This window comes from Sabethes cyaneus, chromosome 2 (assembly GCF_943734655.1).
Source record: "Sabethes cyaneus chromosome 2, idSabCyanKW18_F2, whole genome shotgun sequence".
NCBI lineage: Eukaryota > Metazoa > Arthropoda > Insecta > Diptera > Culicidae > Sabethes > Sabethes cyaneus.
In genome coordinates, this window is record NC_071354.1 from 73,729,218 (window position 1) to 73,749,456 (window position 20,239).

The 20,239-nt window shown below is 39.7% G+C and overlaps 1 protein-coding gene and 1 non-coding gene across 2 annotated transcripts in view; both read right to left on the bottom strand.

The window, feature by feature from the left end:
- LOC128734188 (uncharacterized) overlaps positions 1-20,239 on the bottom strand; it is a 34,376-nt gene that overhangs the window by 3,038 nt on the left and 11,099 nt on the right. The window contains exons 2-4 of the mRNA XM_053828247.1: positions 9,684-10,174; positions 8,505-9,488; positions 4,013-4,211 (exon numbers count right to left, since the gene is read on the bottom strand). Of these exons, the coding sequence (XP_053684222.1) occupies positions 4,013-4,211; positions 8,505-9,488; positions 9,684-10,131 (1,631 nt within the window). The 5' untranslated portion in view covers positions 10,132-10,174. The remainder of the gene's footprint in view (positions 1-4,012; positions 4,212-8,504; positions 9,489-9,683; positions 10,175-20,239) is intronic.
- LOC128739027 (U6 spliceosomal RNA) lies at positions 15,712-15,819 on the bottom strand. The gene has a single exon (XR_008412168.1). It is a non-coding gene; the product is annotated as a U6 spliceosomal RNA (small nuclear RNA).

Consider the following 20,239-nt stretch of genomic DNA (forward strand, 5'->3'; position numbering starts at 1 on the left):
AAGTTGGCTGCAATCGGATTCGAAGTTAATAACTGTTGGATGTCCAGTATCCTGTTGATGGGACTACGACCTACGATCCCACGATCATGGACTTAAAGTGTGCGGGATTAAGCTGACGGCGGATTTTTTTTTGTTTGATTATAGTCATTTTAACAGCTTAGGTCATTCGTGACTTTTGCGGGGTTGGGATTTGAACCCGGGTCCTCGGCGTGAGAGGCGTAAATGCTAACCACTACGCCGGGATTGACCCCACGGCGGATATTGTTAACGCGAAGATTCTCCAGGATGTCAAGTGCAGAGGCGATGCGGTGCGGCAACAGGAAAGGAGAAAAGCACGACGCCTCTGGTGAGGTACGCGACGGTCTGATGGCGGTGGCGGCCAAACTGGATCTGGAAGTGTACCAGCTGGATGCAGTTAATTCGTTACCTAAGGTGACCTACATAGCTGACGAATAAATCTGTATGGACCAACCCGAAGGGTTTGTTGCAGACTATGAGATGATCTGCCGATTAATCTATGCGTTATACGGACTAAAGCAAGCAAGTCGCGTATGGAATACCAAACTTAACGAAGAGTTGCAAAAAGTTGGACCAACGAGACTGGATACCTGTCGCAGTTGCCTTAGTTGTCAAAGTTGCGATTTATGTCGACGACCTTCTGATATTTTCGAACGACGAACTAGTCGCGTGTCGCGAAGGTCATGGAGCAACTTATGGTGAAATTCCTGATAAAAAAAATCTTGGCGTTGCGGAGCACATATTCGGCATCTGGGTGAGGGGAGATTATGTTGGACTCAAAATCTTTATGGTAGAGATCGTTCAGACTGAGCTTTCCGGAATCGGAGCCTTACTACCACTGTCTCGGAAAATTTCTCCAGTCAAATTGATCGCCAGATTGCCAGATGTTCCAGCAAACTTATTGGCAACCCTGCCTGGGACTGCAAATGCAGATTTTATGTTCATGAAAATATTGTGCTTTGCAGCTGTACCTGGATTAATCCAGATTATTTTCTCTAATGCCAATGTATATGACAAAACAAAACAGCAACATTGCAGTCGTTACTCTTTCTCTTTCTCACTCACAGCATTCGCATTGTCGCAGTTTTTGTGCCAGTCGCACTTTTAGACTGCGGTGTCCAGTAAGGTGCAAAATGCGGGATATATAGGTATGCCCATTGTGTTTTGATAGCCGGTAAGAATAAAGTGAAAACAATCCCAGCTAGCATTTTCATATGTACATAGAAGATAAAAATTAGCATTACGTACAGATATACATGCTAATAAATCGTATTTGATGCGCATAATTGGTATATCCGTACAATTTTGGAGGTGGATTACGTGAACGTGATTAGGAATAATTTTATGCGTTACGACTATATAAGTATATAATATATACGACTTTATGCATTACGACTATATAAGTATTTATATACGATAATACAATTTTGTGCTGAAAGTCGTATGTCAGTTATTATCATTATATACGATAGAAGATCAAGTTGGGTCCACTTTATTAAGCTTTAGTTACGATTACGAATTTGTTAAATTCGCTAAATTGGGAATTCCATGAACAATTCCATGGTTACCTGGAGCGTAACAAATGCCTTTGAAATCCCAAATCCCATTTGAACCTTAAACGTTAGTTACTACTAGTCACCGCTATTCTATATTTCGAACGGATTGGTATTTCGAACCAAAGTTTTTTCGAAGGAATTTTCCACCAGCAAAATCAAATGAGCAAAACATCTCGTTCGATACAAGTCGAACGAAATAAAGATTCGCTCGAAATACAGGATGAGTATCATCAATACAATCGATCGAAGAGAAGAGTTACATATTCTGTTTCTGTACTTCCAAAGTGCACCCCAACACAATACATAAAGACGCAGTCCTGATGCGTCAATACAATTGAGCTTGCTGACGTTTACCGTACGCACACATCGACGCTCGGTTTGTTGTTGCTGTTGTTAGATTTTACATTGATTTTACACGTTTGTTTTTGTTTTCCCCCAGTTATACCCCGGTAAAAAATATACGTTTGAGTGAAAAGCGATAAGTTTTTGTAGCCTTTTGCACTGGACTTAGCAAGCTCTATACTGCAATCTTCACAGCATTGAGTTTTAGAAGGTGGGATAAATATCACATTGTGTTCAGGCCCTTGATACTTTAATATGAATAGGATCATCCCATCTTACATCTTTGAAAATGTTTCCCTAAGATGCACAGTTTTGAAATCCTGGAGTCTTTTTCGCCCTTGTAATAGCTTGGTCGTGCAATTTCATTAATTGCGTGTTATGACAAGTAAAAATAGATATAAAACTTTAATACAGTCAAGTATATAAATAGATATAAAACGTTAATACAGTTAAGCAAATCATTAAAATATCAAGTAAAATAGCGGTCTCTGAACTGATCCTACTGCGAAACCATGAATCAATCATTTCAGTAAGAATTCAAATTGATGAGAATATTTTTTCGACAGTTTAACATCTAAAATCCTTATGACATTGTGAAAAAATCGTAAAGAATGATAAAAAACCAATTCGTTGGTTTCTACGACTTGGGAAGGGATAGAAAACAGGGAAAATTATCGAAACCTGTTTTATATGTTTCGAAATCGCTAGAAAACATTGTTATCTGTATAAATGATATAACTAAAAACATGTGAGAGACAAAATTTATAAGAGTTTTTAAAAAACAAAATTGTATGCAAACCTTATTATTTATGTTCAATACATGTTTAAACCAAGGTTGATCTATTCACTTTAGTTTAAACATTATCTACGGTGGGTTTTCAAACCTCAATCTAATGTGATTTCTACAATTTGAGCAAAGTAAACCATTATGAAAAGGTTAAAGACAAGTGAAAACGCAATTGTTGGAAAACTTCGTCATAAACAAACGTAAAATAAACTATGCAATTCAACAACAAAAAAAAACGGCGACAAAAAACACTCCAATCTGTAACGGGAAAGCAATACGGAGGAACTAGCGTATTACCGGGCATAATCTTCCGAGTCACTTCCGTCTGCCTCCAGATAGCTGAAGAGAAGCTCAGCTCCTCGCTTCCGATTCACTTTTGCTATCCAATGATGGTTGGTTTGAGGATGCTGTTGTTGCTGCTGCTGCTGTTGTTGTTGCAGATGAAGCTGCTGTGCCTGCTGCGGCTGATGTTGTGGCTGCTGCTGCTGTAACTGTTGTTGCTGGTGGTGGGGGTTGTGGTGTTGAGGGGTCGCCGCCAGTCCAACCCCTCCACCCAATCCGTTTCCCGAGCCAGCAGCACCAGACGTTGATGCCAAATGCTGGTTGATCGTGTCGATCAGATTGGATGCGTTGCTGTTGGTCAGAATATTCCCGGTAATGCCGCTGCTCGTGCTGGTAGTTATGGCGGTCGTATGGTAGATGTTAGTGTTGCTGGTGCTTCTGATGAAGGAGTTGAAGGTCCGATGCAGCCGTCATCGATTTCAGAGGGCAGCGTGGTTTTTCAAAGAGATTGGGAACCGTTTCTTTAATTATTAATTTGGTTAGAGGTTGGCAGGAGACACACTTGATGGAAAAAATTTCGAAACAAGGGCAGACCTGGAAATCACACAGAGAACGGCAACAAAACAAGGCGGCAGCTAAACTACGAAACCAAACAAATCCAACTACGAATTGATAAGAATTTAAAATAAATTTCATCTGAACAAAATGTGGGAGTGACATAGAAAATGACTAGCAACTACTAGAACAGTGCAGCAACAAAACTCTGCTCACCCGAACGAGTTTCCACTCGTATTGCCGTGCAGGTTATTCGGAACGAGTGTGTTGCCTAAATTCCTCAAAACATTCCCCGTTACACCAGAGGAAGTGGTTCCACCCACGGAAGTATCATTCGTACTTCCACCGGTAGCTTTCGGTGGCTTAGTGGTCGAATCATTTGGGCTATTCATTTTTACAAATTTTCAATAATAAGTATTCGTTTAGTTTTCCCTAGTTATTGCTAGAACAAGAAGATGACAATGGTACTTACTGGACCTCCAGTTGATGTGCGTTCAGTTGCTCTTGATCTTCGGCGAAATAGTTGCATTTGTTGCAGGCTTTCTTGTTGTGTACCTTGAACACGTGCGTCGCCAGGCGTTCCGAGCGTGCTGCCTTGTAGTCGCAAAGCATACAGACAAACGGTTTCGTGTGGGTGTTCAGATGGCGTTTCAGGCCCCAGTTATCAGCACCTGTTGAAGGGTTAGAAAAAAGTTATAGCATTTATACGTAACACATGGAGTATGGAATTCAAAACATGAAAAACTATAATAGATCATAACAAAATTTTCTCTGACATAGTGTGATACAATAACCAGAAATGTTTCGGATCGGAGTTCGAATATCATAAGCAAGCAAGTAGGCTGTGTTTCAAATTGTGGAAAAATCATTCTTTCTCTTCAGCAATGGAGAGATTTCTAATTTCGATCAAAATTTTTTATCGTCCAAAATCTATAGACATTCCAAATTGTTATAAAACTTATTTTAACTTTGTGAGTTTTTTTTTCAATATTACCCAAAGTCGTATGATTAAAACTTCATTTTCTAGGATGGATGCCGAGCGTGACCTATCAAAATTTCTGTACCATTTATCGCGGGAAATTGTAACCTCACGCGACTACTCAGACTGTAACATAAACAGAATTTGTAACAAATATTACGAACATTCGAGTTATCCAGATAAAGAGCGATTGCGCAAGCTGGTGGCAGATTTGAAACGCAAGCTGCAAATTTACCAACAGGAAACAGACTCTGATTCCTTGGTTAGTCACCATGACACGTTATCAATCCAACAACGTAGTTGTCCACATGCCAATAAGGGACAGCAAACATCCTTCCCGGCAGAAGAGGAGGATGAATTTTTTGCAGAAAAATGTGTTGGAACCCAATCCATCCCGTTTTTCCCACGGACTATGATTACTGATGCTACACAATACCAACCGCAATCGACCCATTCTATCCCATTCACACAGCCCTGTAGAAGTTTTCACAGCACTGTCCCCAGTTGTGAAAGCCGTAATCGACACTTTCATCAACAGAAACGATCTAGTGAGACACCGAGGTCATCGCAAGAATCTGAAACTCTCATAGAGCAAATTTTACTGAAGCACTCCGGCATAGGTGATGATACTTCAAGTGAAATCTTAATGCGTATGGCCGCTAGTGACCGTGTTCTCTACGACAGCTGTAAAGGCCAATGTCCGCTTCATGGACATGGTAATTTTGGGAGTAAAGCGGGTCCCAGCTCGGCTCGTGGCGATGGTGGAGAATGTTCTACTCGTGCTTTAGGAAAGACAACCTGCAACTGCCCTTTGAAACAGTGCAAACATTTCGAAACAAAAAATGCAACCGCCTGCGGTGCCGGAGGAGCTGGCTGCAGCGGATGCGCTAGTGATGCGCCAATTCTGAAACAAGCCGTGGAACGAGGTTCCCAACGAGTTGGCTGTTGTGGAAAGAAGCGTAAGAAGAAACCGTCCGGTACGCGTAATGGTTCATCATGCAAAGGAAGGAAATAAAACTGTGGATTTGGCAATCATTGTGTATTATATTTTTTTGTGAATAAATTTCGCGTAGAAATGTATTTTTTTATAATTACTGCAGGGTTTAAAGTTTAAATAGTAGGTATTATTTAGATTTTAAAAGCCGAAAAAAGTTGAAAATGTATTCTTTGTGTTTCGATAAACAGAAAAAAATGCTCTGAATGTTCATGTTCAAGAACAAAATTATAATTTTGAGCATATAATCTTCTTTTGAAACACAAAAATCAGTGACGACTATTTAAAAATCCATTCAAGCCAAGCGTCTCAGCGTTCCACAGCTGCCAACAATAGATCATTTTTGGGCAAACCTCAAACTCAAGGTTTCGAATAATTTCGTTACCAAAACGGAGAAGCAGTTGAACGCCTACGCCACGAAAGGGCCGAACAAATGCCGACATCTATCGTTTCATAGGTCATGACTAAGGTTCCGGATATCTTCTGTCGGCCGACCGACAGGGCGTCGAGGCATTTATAGTCGAAGTCTATTAAGATAGATGTAGCATTTGAGGAAAATCTATTCCCTTGAATTATCTTTTGCTGTTTTTTTCATCGCCGTCCGTAATTTGTTCATTTTTTATGTTATCATACGTCACGTCGTATGTTATCATCATCACCACAACTTGTATTGCTGTTCTTAAAGAAAGAAACTTAGAAATGAACTTTATGTGCCAAACAGTTACCATTTATGTGTTTTTAAAATTTACCTTTAAAATTTGCACATACTATTCATATGCATATAATTTTCATGTGTACTTCTGGGCGGATTGTGTTTATATGTGGCACATAATAATCATAAGGATTTTCATATGGAAATTTTCCATTAGTTATGTGCAGATTATTTTGAGTGTATGTATCTGTTTTCCAGAAACAGATGGATTATCATGTTTCGGCTCCATATTGCATACTTTATCAGTTCTGTTTCTTAGGTTATTATATATTGCTAGAAATCAAATTAAGATTCAACCAGAACTCGTTTGAATATAACCTGTTCGGAAAAGATGAGTGGAACTCTCGGTATATCATGATCTGTCATTTGCCCCATTCTCCATTTGTCATTCGCCAGACAGTACCTAATACTATATTTTTGATGGTTCAACCGCATAAAAACTTGTTAATGATTACGTGTAGGTGTATGTGACATTATTTCTGACCATAGCAATATAAAAAACTGCGAGGAAAAGTTTGAATAATTTTCCAGTTTTCATGCAACTTTAGCGATTAGCGATTTCAAGGGTTTATTTTTAGCGACGCTAACGGTTTCACTAACGCACTCCAAATTTAGTGAAAACGCTAACTCGCTAATCAGAGTTTAGCGTCGCTAATAAGCGATTTAGCGAAATTGTGCCCAACAGTGCACATTTCACATACAAAGAGGCTGAGTAACTATTCAGGAATTACTTTGCTCAATTCTTCATTTAAAGTGTTTATCCGTATTCTATCAATCAAATTTAGCTTATTAGTAGAAGTTTTGTCGGCAACAAAACTAAGCTGAGTTTTAAAGCGGTCGCCGTGCAAGCGTAGAACGTGTAATTTGTTTATCAATTTCAAGGCAGCAGCAGCATACGAACCAATTAAACGAAATAATCTGTAGCAGAAAATGTTTGAATACGGTCGTCCTATGAAACTGAATCGAATGACGGTAGAAGGATCACAATCATACGTACGAAAAAAACAGTCAGACCTTAGATACTTTTTAACAATCGTTTGATGGTCAAACTGCGGCCCTTTTAGGGAAGTCCGTGCGAGTCGCGGGAAATTTCAAGGTACGTTTTTTAATGACTGAGAGGGCATTTAATTTGATCGTAATGCCTCGTGCATGTTGTGTTGCCAAAAAGTGCAAACAGTACCTATGAGTGACATCAATATTATTGGAATTTTCTGTAGGACTGTGAAAGAGACCCATTTAAAAGAAAAGAAGTGAGGTAGGGGCTCATTATCAACCCTGCTAAATCATAGTACATTATTGCTGGCAGGAAACGTAGGGTTGCTACTAGGATTAGTCCTGAGGTGGAGAAGGATGGAAAATAATTGGGAGTCTAATATCTTATGGGATGTGACAACAATATGCAATGCGAAGTCAATTATGACGAATGACAGCTTCAAATTAGGACTTCTATGGACATATCTATATAACTGAATCACAGTCGTTGGTAAACTCACATTAAGCTAGTGTTATATTGTACTTTGATCATAAAGGTAATCATCTATTCTAAAGACATGAAGCAAGAACTCTGAAGGCAACCTGCAAGAATTATCCGACAGAAGTTGTGCTGATGCAATCGGACGCCTTACTTGCGTCGGTCCTACGTCTGACAGACAATACATACCGGAAAGCTGATCGACGAATACTTGGAGGCTTACGTGTGGACCAAGAAAGAAGGTTCGGATAGTGAAGTAATATAACGTGACAGGTTGCACTGCACTGGCCAGAATGTTTGATGAAAACGTCGCCAAACCAGCTTCAGCAAATAACCAGAAAGGGCAGTCGACACTGGGGCAGACCTCAAACATGTTCAGGAGAGTGCCTGATTAATTAGTGTTTGAGACGATCGGAGAATGGCTGTCCAAGACCCACGATATCGGAGAACTATAATTTACTTGGCGCTGGATCGATAAAGGTCAGTAAAAATAAGTAACATGAACAAATTTATTATTTGATTGATAGCACAATCAATTTGGCCACAGCTCTGGTTAAGTAAAATATTTGATGAATAGATTTTATGCTTTAAAAAATTATCAAGGTCGCAGACTTAAAGAAAGTTGCGTTTTTGAAGCATGTGATGTACAGAAAATCATGAAAGTTCAACGGGAGTTTTCTGGACAAATTTTAAAACCTGAGTTTTGACCTGTCAGTCTTCCACTTCTTATCACAGCCAATTTGCAATTCATTTGTTTTTAAATAATTGTTGTGTTATATTTTAGTAAAAAATATCAAGATATACTCACCGGACCAGGGACAATAGCAGCAGGTGAATCGTTTCTCGCTTTTACCCTTCTTGGCGAATGGTTTTTCATCAACCATGTTGCTAGTGTTACTGCTGTTGATGCTACTGTTGACAATGTTGCTGTTGTTATTCGTTACGATGGCAGTTCCTTTCTCCTGCTTGATGGCAACTATCGGTGGAGCCACGATGATTTGTGTCGTCTGTTGTGGTTGCTGCTGCTGCTGTTGGTGTTGCAGTGTTGGGGCTTGCTGTTGCTGTTGGTTTTGGTGCTGTGTGACATGATGTATGGCACCGTTCAGCGTGGTGATGGTGGAGGTATTGACGGTGGAATGTTCGATGGTTACGTGATGGGAGGGAATGGTTATCTGTGTTGGGAAAGCAGCCTGCGGAATGTTTAGTGTGTTGGCTTGGATAGTTTGTGGTTGAGAAACCACAGGAGTTGGAGCAGGAGCGGACACTGTCGGCACAATTCCGCTAGTATTGGTACCGTTATTGTAGTAACTTTTCGTGCTTACTGTGCGCCTAGTTTTGGCAATCTCGTACTCCATGTCGCGATGCATTCTAAGGAAATGCTTCTTCACGTGATCCGCCCGATTGAACTGTTTGAGGCAAGCGTAACAATGGAATGGCTTTTCTTCCTTGTGAATATTTTCATGGCGTGTAAACAGATCCCGGCGATCAGTAGTGTATGGGCAAGAAGTACAGCTGTAGCGTTTGCCTGTTGCCGCTCCTACGGCTGCTGCCGCAGTGAAGTTGCCTTTCTTATCCGTTCCAGCTTGGGGAATGTTCAACGTACTGGCACCGTTTGTAGTGGGCGAGTTATCCTGTGGCTCCACTTTGGGTTTCTTGAATGGCTTTTGCGAGAACGATGACGACGAGGAATGTTTGCCGGTGTTCCAAATTTGGTCACCAGGTTGCTCCTGAGGAGTGCTTTGTTGTTGAGTCTGCTGCCAACGATCATCAGAGGTGTTGGCAGTTGTGATATCTGCAGAGAAAGTCAAATATAAAGTCAATTAGAATTTTATCTACAAAAAAATAAATTGTTGTGATAAATTGGCAACATCATGGAGAAAAAAACTTTGCTCAATGATGTGTTTGAATTTTTCACAACAAAGAACGGGTCACATGCATAGTGCCGATACTGCAATGTCTACTAATTGGGTACCTAGTTCAAACTCACTTGTGCTCGTTTTCGCTGATGTGCTAACCGGGAAATTGACCGGGTTTAGTATGGCACCTGGGGGCGGAAACCCATTCTGCATAAGGGCGGCCAATCCAAAAGCCGTCGTTAGATGATCCTCTGTTTTAAAGGTACCACCTGGCGGTTGCTGCTGTGATTGTGCTTGTTGACCAGCAACGCCTTGCTGTTGTTGATCGCTCACTGTAGGGGTTTCGTAATCGATTTGCGTTAGACTACGATCCGACACTAACGTTGTAAAGGAGCGTTCACCACCCTCTGGAGCCGCCGTAGCTCCAGATCCTAGCTGGGCTACTTGCACCACCTGGGTGTTGTGCGGATATAGACCATGTGCAGATTCTTCTCCGTATAATTTACGAGTGATTTCTTTGAACATGTCCTCGTACGTCTCAACCCCGGTGGGTTGCGACGTTGGGATAAGCGTGGTCATCGCACGCTGTGTTTATTTATTAGCCAATCAAGTTGGCAATTTTCTGAAAGAAATAGGAAAACACCCAACAGGTTAATTAGCAATGTCGGTGAAATTGGAATTCATGTTTTAATAATAAACAAACAAATGCGCTTCTTTTGTATCTACCAAAAAAACAAAAAAAAAGCTTTACGGCTTGCTGTAATCACACCCCTACGTGAAGGTCAGTCACTCAAAAGTGATAACACGGAGCGGAAAACACGGTTTTGCTCATTCCGTAGGCATGGGGGATTTTCATTCATAACTTTTGCAAAACACCACCCAAGCACGGTTTGCTGGGAGCTTCGTGTTCATGTACATTACCCTCCAACAAAGCAGCTTCTATTACGCCGCTGCTGCTAAACAAACACAAAGTCCACGTGGAATACCACCCTACGCGTGGAAACCTCACGCCCCAGTTCGGGAGGTTTCTGCCGATGACAGCTCCATCATCGCCACCAACAGTATTGTCGGCTTTATCATCATTATCAGTTACGGCAGGGTACGGCATTTGGTGACTGAACGGATGAGGCACTCATACTGTGATGAAAAAATTACCCCTCCTCCCATTATTCGCCTCTCACGTCCGTCGGAAGCTATAGTAAGATAGAGTTCGAGTGGCATGCGGCGGTATGTATAGGAGATATGCAACTATTTGGTCGCCCTACACGGTACCTGCACGTGCTACAGGTTTCTATCTGTTAGTGGGTGGTTGCCTGCTTGTGCCTGACCGAATGTCCCCACGAAGTGTTTGATGTAGTTGAAAGCGTAGAAATGTAAGCAGTACGGCTTGTTGTCGTAAGCAACAGATACCCGGAAAACCTTTGGTTATAACTTTTGGTCGTTTCATTAGAGTCATTGATTAAGTGTATTAAGTATATGGATTTGAATTTCGTATTATGTACAGGAAGCTGTTATTAGAGCCTCGAGCATCTTAAATTTAAACTAGGTGTTTTCATTGCTAGCCTAGTTGTGGTATCTAAAGTAACATTCACATAAATTTCTTTTGACAAGAAAACATAATCTGTGAGTATTCTAACACTCAATTTTTCCAAAAAGACATGATTTCAAATGTAATATACTGGTCATAGCCTTTTTACCTTTGTTATACTATAACAAAGGTTTAAAAATTGGTCGAAAAACACGAAATTGATCCGAGGCCCGGAGGGCCAAGTCACATATACCAATCGATAGGGTTCGACGATTTGAGCAATGTCTGTGTGTGTGTGTGTGTGTGTGTGTGTGTGTGTGTGTGTGTGTGTGTGTGTGTGTGTGTGTGTGTGTGTGTGTGTGTGTGTGTGTGTGTGTGTGTGTGTGTGTGTGTGTGTGTGTAAGTAATGATTTTTTCTATCGCCTGTTTCTCAGAGATGGCTGAACCGAATCGTTCGCTATTACTTTTGTTTGAAAGGTATTATTGTCCAGTAGATCACTATTGAGTTGTTTCGTGACACGAGGTTTCGTTCAGAAGTTATAAGCAAAAATGTGAAAAATACGTGACACGGGTTTCTCCAGAACCACATGACCGATTTCAACGATCTTAGTATCAAATGAAAGCCATTATTAAAGCTAAATTATTCAGGAATTTTTAATTGAAAACAAATAATTAGTTTGGAAGTTATGCTTAAAAAACCTGTTTTGACAAGGTAATAATTATCGCCTGTTTCATAGAGATGGCCAAACCGATTTATGCGCTATTAGTTTCATTTGAAAGATAATATATCCTAATAGATCACTATTGAATGATTTTTTGATTGGACGTTTAATTTGAAAGTTATGAGCAACCGTATACACCACACCAAAATTAAATTGACCTAATTTCAATTTTTTTAATATCAAACGAGAGGTTTTGACACTACGAATATATATGCAAAATTTCATAAGAATTGGTTGTACCGGTCAAAAGATATTAACCCTCGAACACTCGCGCCAACTTTTGTAACACAGTTACTCGCGCGCACTATAACCCCAAACCAAAGAAAACGTGCGCACTACAGTTTTGACTGGGAAAACTTGGTTTTAGGTTTATCGAACCTTTAGAAGAGTTTCTTGAAATTAGAAGCTCTATCGTTTGGTGGAATCTAAATTTTGATTAATCCCCCTAAAAGTGAAATAAAAAAAATATTTTTCTTCAGTGTCAATATAACACATTGATGTGTTCTGCAGTTATAGAGCATATTATTACAAGAAATTTTGCTAAAGACAGTAACCTTCTATCTCTGCAGCTAAGATAGAAAAATCTTATTTACTGTATATGAATTTGAAAAATCAGTTTTTATATTTTTGCTCTTTTTGTAATTGTTCTAAGACTTTTTCATGTATTACAAAGTTATACAAATGATAAAAATACACAACTTTGTTAAATATAGTATACCTCTATGTTTGCTTGTTTAGGAACTGTAGAACTTTGATTATAAAAAATCCCTTAATTTTGACTACGAATTACTCGACTACCAGCAGACGGATACATTTTAAACATTTTACATTGGCTAGTTTTGCTGCATACAGACACCATTTTTCCATATGAAGAAACGAAAGAAAATTCTAGTTGGGGTCAATTGCGGTACACTTCGCATGCTGATTGCTTCGTTTCTGTGATGGCGGTTTATGCTGATCTATTTTCCCCACAATTTAAATTATTAATGCAGTGAATAATTATGACATTTTGCTCAGAATAAGTTTATAGAAGAATATACGTTAGTTAAACAACGATTTGTAACTTTATAACAATATGGCGTTGAAAAACCTACACGTGTTGTACAAAATACAACAGCGTGAGTAACCGAAGGTTAATAAAAATTGATGAAAATTATTAAAGAAAATTTTATTGATGTGACTCAAATAGAATGGCTTTACAGGAAATAATGCATAGTTCAAAAACCTATAAACTAGACCTTTACTAGGCAATGTATATGTTAAAGAATAAGATTTCCTCTTACAACTTACTTTTATTTGCACTTACTCAGATTAATAACAACTTACTTATCCTTACTCAGCAATTTCATGAAAAAGGATCTATCAAAATTTAAAAATGTTCCTATTTTGTTCAAATTTTGTAAACTTATTCAATTTTCAAAATTTTTATGTAAACCAACGCATTACGCAACGTTAACCAATAGATGAATTATGTTCCGAAAACGTGTCGATTTCTATCTCAAATAGCAAGTAAGACCGTATAACAAAGGTTCCTTTCTCCACTAGGTGGATTAAACCGGGTTTTTCAGTAATAGATAAAGAAAGCAGAAAAATATTTAAACAAAGTTAATCGAAATTCGCAGCTAGCTGGCCATTGAGAAATTTTATATTAAACTATATTATTGTGAGCAGATATTACCAGTGATAGTCATTCATCGCTGCTTTCATTTCGTTGAACATTAGTAGCTAATGGCTAATGGCTCTGAAAAATATTTGGCAATAGGTTCATCATTGTGCTAACGAGAGCTTGACACAGTAAGGATTAGGTACCGAATTTCTCGAAATGCATATTAGCAACCGACCTGGGAAAAATCTTCATCCATGCGTTCGTGTCTTGGATATAATATTACTACTTTTTTATTAAATTTTTACCACCGCCAAGTTCTGCTTCGGAAACTGAACCGTTTGGGAGCTTGTCTGCTTTGTCAAACCAAGACTGCTGGCTTCAGACATACCTAACAAATCGACAACTCTCAGTTAAACTAGGTTCTACTGGGTCGTACTGCTTTTGCAATTAATCTAGAGTGCCACTAGGAAGCAACCTAAGACCATTGCTATTTACTATATTTTTTAATGACGTTTGTTCTGTGATCCCTCTGGCTTGCAAGCTATTGTACGCTGAAGATCTAAAGATATTACCACAATTTACAAAGTGGTGTTGCTTAAAATACATCCAAATGTCCACTAAAGAGCTCGTGTTGAAAAATCCTGTCATTTGCCATATTTTCGAAGAGAATTCCAAATGACCACTTTTGAGTTCCGGTAGAACCGACAACGGATGTTTCGAAGTGTGGAGCGTAAGCCAGCGCTCTACAGGATTGTGTAAAAAAGTCATTAATATTAGAGACTACAAATAAAATGGATATTCTTTTGCGCAGTCAATTAAGCAGATTTCTAGTTTCATTTCATCTGCTACTTTGAAGTCTGGATGTAAGATGACCTGGGAATTTCGCAGTCAACAAACAAACAAAAAACCAAACAAAAAACAACGAGTGCATGGTTTGACTGAAAAGCAGGAAGTTCCAAAAGTCGAACGATGCTGGAAGCTGCTTAAGAGGTACGGTAATTGTGAAATTCTGTTTTCGGACGCAAAAATATTTCTGCTACTGGTGCCCAGGCATAGGCATGGTGAGGGCCAAATCAGATCGCCCATGAATGCCGCGGGCCGCAATAATCCTGGCCATTCCTGTGCATAGCAAAATGTAAAATAGGCGACAACAAAAACCATTTTCTAGGAATCACCATGAAATTTAAACCGGAAAGCATTCAGATTCACAACAAGCGCGAGGCATAACGATTAAAATGAGGGTCTCCTATGTTATCAAAAAATTTTCTCCTAAGTTCACCATCTTTCAAATCAGTCCGTGGGCCGCACGAATTATTTCAAAGGGCCACATGCGGCCCGCGGGCCGCAATTTGGCCATCACTGGCTACAGGATCACCACAACCAACAAAATGGTCGGATAGATGCAGTACGTCTTTCTGATATACCTCGCAACAAACCTGCTGTTCAAAAGTTCCAGAATGTTTCCAGGGTGATGGGGTATGGGGATGTTTCTTCAAAAATGTCAAGGTTCCATTGTTGTTCATTGAATCTGGTGTTAGAATCAACTCTCAATATTACTTCGATATTGTTTTGAAAAACGATTTGCTTCTCATCATCAAAAAACACTACAAGAATGCACCATACTGCTTCCAACAAGATTCTGAATAATCTCACTAGGCGAAAGCTACATAGGCTTTGTGTGAGGACATGGGTTATGGGTTCGAATCCGGTTATAATCTCAGATTATAGCTTGGTTCGTCCCTTGCACCTTCTGGCATTGGACAAAAGATAGGAGTCACAACGACACCTTGTTAAGCGTAGCTACCTTTTACCCGCCCCCTTCCTTTCCACTCTTTCCCCTCCTTTCTCAAAAAAAATCCTTCGTTACTTTCCCTTACCGTCCCTTCATCAATTGTAGAACCATCATTTCAAAAAATATTATTTTTTGTTATTTTATCAACTATGTCAGCCAAAACAAGACCAAATTTTGATGAGTTATTCGATTTCCATAACAAATTTCGATATTATTTTGCTCTTCGCTCCTGCTCGGGAAGGCACCCTGCCATTATGGAGCAAAGGTCGTGGAATGATATGCCACAAAGTGGAACCTAAAGAAGACCCAAAATGCTGCCAGAAACGAGAAACAGTTTACCACAAACTGAAGTGAACAAAGTAAACGAGTGACTGTTCAGAATCGGATGGCAGGAGTTAAACGAAAGGATTAGTAATTCGGTTTTGGTTAACCAGATGCTTAGCTAAACATTTTGCCCGTATTTTATACTAATCAAACATAGAACAGAAACGTAATTTGATATTTTAAAGGTAGAAAAGTGGAGCAATTCACGAATTTGAGCGTTATCCTTGTGCAAAAGTCGTGTTAATTTTCTTTGTATCGTTTCAACTTTAGTAATGTCGGGCCAAGGATAGGACAATTTGTCAAAAGTACATGAAAGCAAGGGTAAACCGGAGCATCATGTAAATAGCATTATTTTTTGCAGGTGAGTGTAAACCTAATAGTCATTGCACTTTGCTTTTATTTGGAAATGAAAATTTATATTTGGTAGGAATTTTAATACAAAAACACTGAATCTTGCATGATTTCATGACTGCATGAAAATTTGTTGTAATACATTAAATCATGTGACGCATGAAAGCTTGGTTTAGGAACTAAAGTATATTTTTTTCTGTTTGATTATAGTCACTTAAACAGCTTAGGTCATTTGTGACTTCTACGGGGTTGGGATTTGAACCCGGGTCCTCGGCGTGAATGCCAACCGCTACGCCGGGATTGACCCCTTAAAGTAAATTTGTTAAAGAAGATAGTTTAAAAAATGTTTTTGTTTTGTTTCGCAAAGATAGCAGTGAATAAACTCGGTGTCTCCAAATATTTTAAATCTTTTTTAAATTAGCCAATAAAATATCCATAACCGTTCAGTTAGTCGGATTTTAAAACGCCACCACATAGGATAAAGTACCTACAACACAAGCAAACATGATGTTTAGATAGGCAAACTGGATTGGAACATTTCTGTGAACTTGAAATGATGGGCTTAGCGAACCGTTGACGCCTGCGACCCCTGCTGCTAGTCTGCACACAAACATCTGTTGCTTCAAAACAACTGCCTTTCACACCCACCGGCTCAGGGCGGTCGGTGTCGGGAACCGGCGGCAGCATCGATGACCATTTACACTGTGCTCGCTCACCTCTTGTATCTAGGAATCGGGCGGCTGCAATCTATGCACAACGTTTTAGCCTGGGCGGTGGGTGGCTTTTGGGCGTGTGGGCGGCATCACTATTTGCTTCGCTATTTCACCCACTGTTCCACATAACCGTTTGCCACCGTCGTCATATTTTGCTGTCGCTCACACTATCGTCATCATCATCAACGCCATCATTTTTGTCCGGACAAACAGCGTGGGAGTCATAATATACGCACCACTGTTCTTTTATTGTCACGATCAGCTAAAGATCTTGGAGTGAAATGCTTAGAAGGCAGGGCAGTTAATAGATCGAATGAAAAATTCACCTGTTCCTGTAGCTTGCATAGGAAAATGTCATATTTACCACACATGGATCTAGTTTAAGACTTTCATCTGTAACAATATTTACTTTAAAGATTTTTGGCATTTGTTTTTGAACAAGGAAAACTATTTTGTCACGATACTAAATGTGGCTACCCATGACCTTTCTAAACCAACTAGTGCTTTTGCACTCAGATGACTTCACGACACTTAACAGGAAACAGCAAACAAACACTGATTGCTCCACTACCGTGACCGGCTGTGGGTGGGCAACCGAAAAAGGCATGCTTGAATGAGCAGAAACCAACATCCTTCTGTTTAGTGTCGGAGGAGGATGGAAAATGTCTACTGGTGTGGTAGACTCCACACCAGCAAGTAATTTTCACTCTACCTACTCCAGCTGCCTTCGAAGCCCGCATTGCACTTACAATCCCAGTGTCTGTACTGAGTCGGATGGGGGTGCGGGGAAATTTGTTGACTCATACCCAAAACCCGTATTGCCGCCAGTCGATAGATTACGATACCTACCAGTAGCATGGCGACGCCGAGCACGGGAGAGTGGAGAAAACTGTTTCCCATTTGGTTTCGGGTGGCATTTTTATACTGTGAGCCCGCCTTACATGAGGGCATTGGATGTCAGTTATGGTGAATTGTATTGTGAATTGTAAGCAAAACATTAAATGTGTAAAATATGCCTAATTTATTGTTATATTCTGAAGATTTCTCTATTGACAGAATGCTATCCCTAACAAAATTTTAAGAAGCTATGTGACCAATAGAATATTTTGTTAACAACTTTTCTAACCATCTAAATCATTAAAAGTAATTAATAAAAGTTTTTGGGGAACGTTTGCAACCAGGCCAGGATTCCGAGAAAACTTCAAGAGAAAACTCTTGAAACAAGTATCAGCGTAGAACAAAATCTCTTAATGACAATGTAAGCAAATTTTTTTGTGGCATTTTAACACAATGCTTTTCTAGCATACAAAATAAGCAAATTTTATCGGAATCCAGGAAAAGTTTTATGGGGGAAGTTTTTCCACAATTGTGAAAAATTTTATTTTGGTTTACGAAAAACTTTCAACTTGAAAAATTCATATCTCAGGAACCAAGCATCGTAGAGCAAAGATTTTCGTATTAAAACGTGAGTACATTTTCTAAGCAAATCAAAAAAAAATCATTCGGAGTCTTTTAGTTATTTCTGTAATAAGTTACCTCCATTTTCTCTGTTTTATGCCGTCAACTCACCTGTAAAGGAGAAAAAATAAAAAAAATTAGAAAACATATTCACAAAACTAACAACATTTTGGTATCACATCTTTAGTTATGTCTATCTTCTGTGGAATGTTTTCATAGTACGTGCTAGCTCAGTTCATCTTCTTACATTCTTACGTGATGGTAGAAAAACACGTGCCCCACCCACCGAAGCCGAGCGAACAAGATTGAGAGGATGAAAGCGACTAACAAACGGGAAGCAGGTTACATATGGAAAGATTTATTTACATTTGGTGGTTTCGCGAATCGTTGCACAACCGCAGTGATTGAACGATAACAAATGAAATCAACATAACCATAAGCATAGATGTTTGAACTCACGGGAATTTAGTGATACACAGGGAACGAACTCCATCAACCGATAAGTACCAGTTTTCAGCTTCTATCACAAAACCAATAACGTAACTACAAGGACCCAATCGTAAAAGCCAGCCGTCCAGCCACGCCGACTCGCGACCGACGGACACGCGAGATTTATAAATGTGATTTTTTTGTCTTATATTTGGTTGGGAGGGGAGGCGACTGAGTGAAATATTATGCCTATGCCCATGCGAGACCGATCGGCCGACCGACCGTCAATGTCAGCAATGTTGCCGACGTCTAGGGCTGGTTAAAAACCGGCGTTCTACATAATTTTGCACATTCCTGTGAACATCCTCCTGATTCACCTTCTGATTGAACCAGTTGAAACGAATTGATAGATGTTTGTTTTCAAAAACGGACATCTTTTTTGCATTGCCCCATGCCTATAATCAAAATCACACGAGGCTTGCACAGTCAAACCCAGACTAGACGTCATAAAGGCCAGCAACAAGCAAGCTAACGGCTGCCGAACTGTACACAGTGGGAAGTCGCGTCTCCTCGTGTGCTTCAGCTCGCAAATTTGAGGATCTTCAGACGGCGGAGTATGCATATCCATACTCGTGTGCATATTTTCGAGAGTTTCCGCTAAGGGGAGCCACCTTGTTGAAAAAATAAAAATAAATATAATTAGTGACCCACACCCTTCGCGCACGATCAATGCGTCGAAACAGTGGCAGCGGCGGTGGGTGGTTGGGTGACTACCGACTCGTTGGCAGTGGGTGGAAGCGGTACTGAGTTGTATATAACCGCACACAAAGGGGAGCCGCTGCTGTTGCATTGCATGTTGCCTATACGGAGCGGGCTACAACCGCTGATGGCAAACGGGTGTGATGAAGCCACTGTTAAGCCGCCCAGTGACGACGATGATGGCCGCTGTTTACTCAATGTCAACATCACATGTGACATGTGACTGCTGGCTTTCGAGTTGCTCTTATGTGCGCTCAAGTATTTTTCGGCAGAAACGACGGTATGATTGAACGTTCAAGCGGTTTCATACATAGCTTGTGGTATTCATTTGTTGCGGAAAACTCATGTTAGTGCTACGGACTTGAGGTGAAAAAAAGGAATGAACGCTTGCGTAGACAATTAAGTTCCGAATTTTTCGCAGAATGCTCAAAATATTTTTATGGGTCGAAAACTTTCAAATGGAATTACGAATGACAAATAGAATGTTATTGCCAGTTCCTCCAAACGTATATTACTGGTTGGACATTAAAATTTGAGAATTACAATGCGCCACCATCGAATGCAGTAATCTGTGAATTGAAGATGCTACGGCGACTGCCGTGCATCACCATTTCTATTTTCATTTTCCTGCCATCATTCTGATACTCTGCGTGTAAAATACTACTCCGACAATAAACTACTAATTATGATGTTCCATACAAATAATAACTCTACTGGAGCTTAAGATACTTCATCTGTTTGTATAAAAGCAATCTTTTACTCAAATGACCAAATGTTAGTCCAAGTTTGTCTTAAATTGGATATAATTTTACTCAACCTTGTTCGAGTAATGTGAGTTTTGTTTTACAATTTTCATTTTTTTTAAATTAACTGCTTTTTGTTCAGCTTTATATCACATTTTTTTGTTATCCTCAATAATTATCCAGCATTGGAAAAATCATATTTATATAAAAATTACAACAAGATAATAAAATTTTGTAGTCGGGCACTTGTGTGCCACAAGCC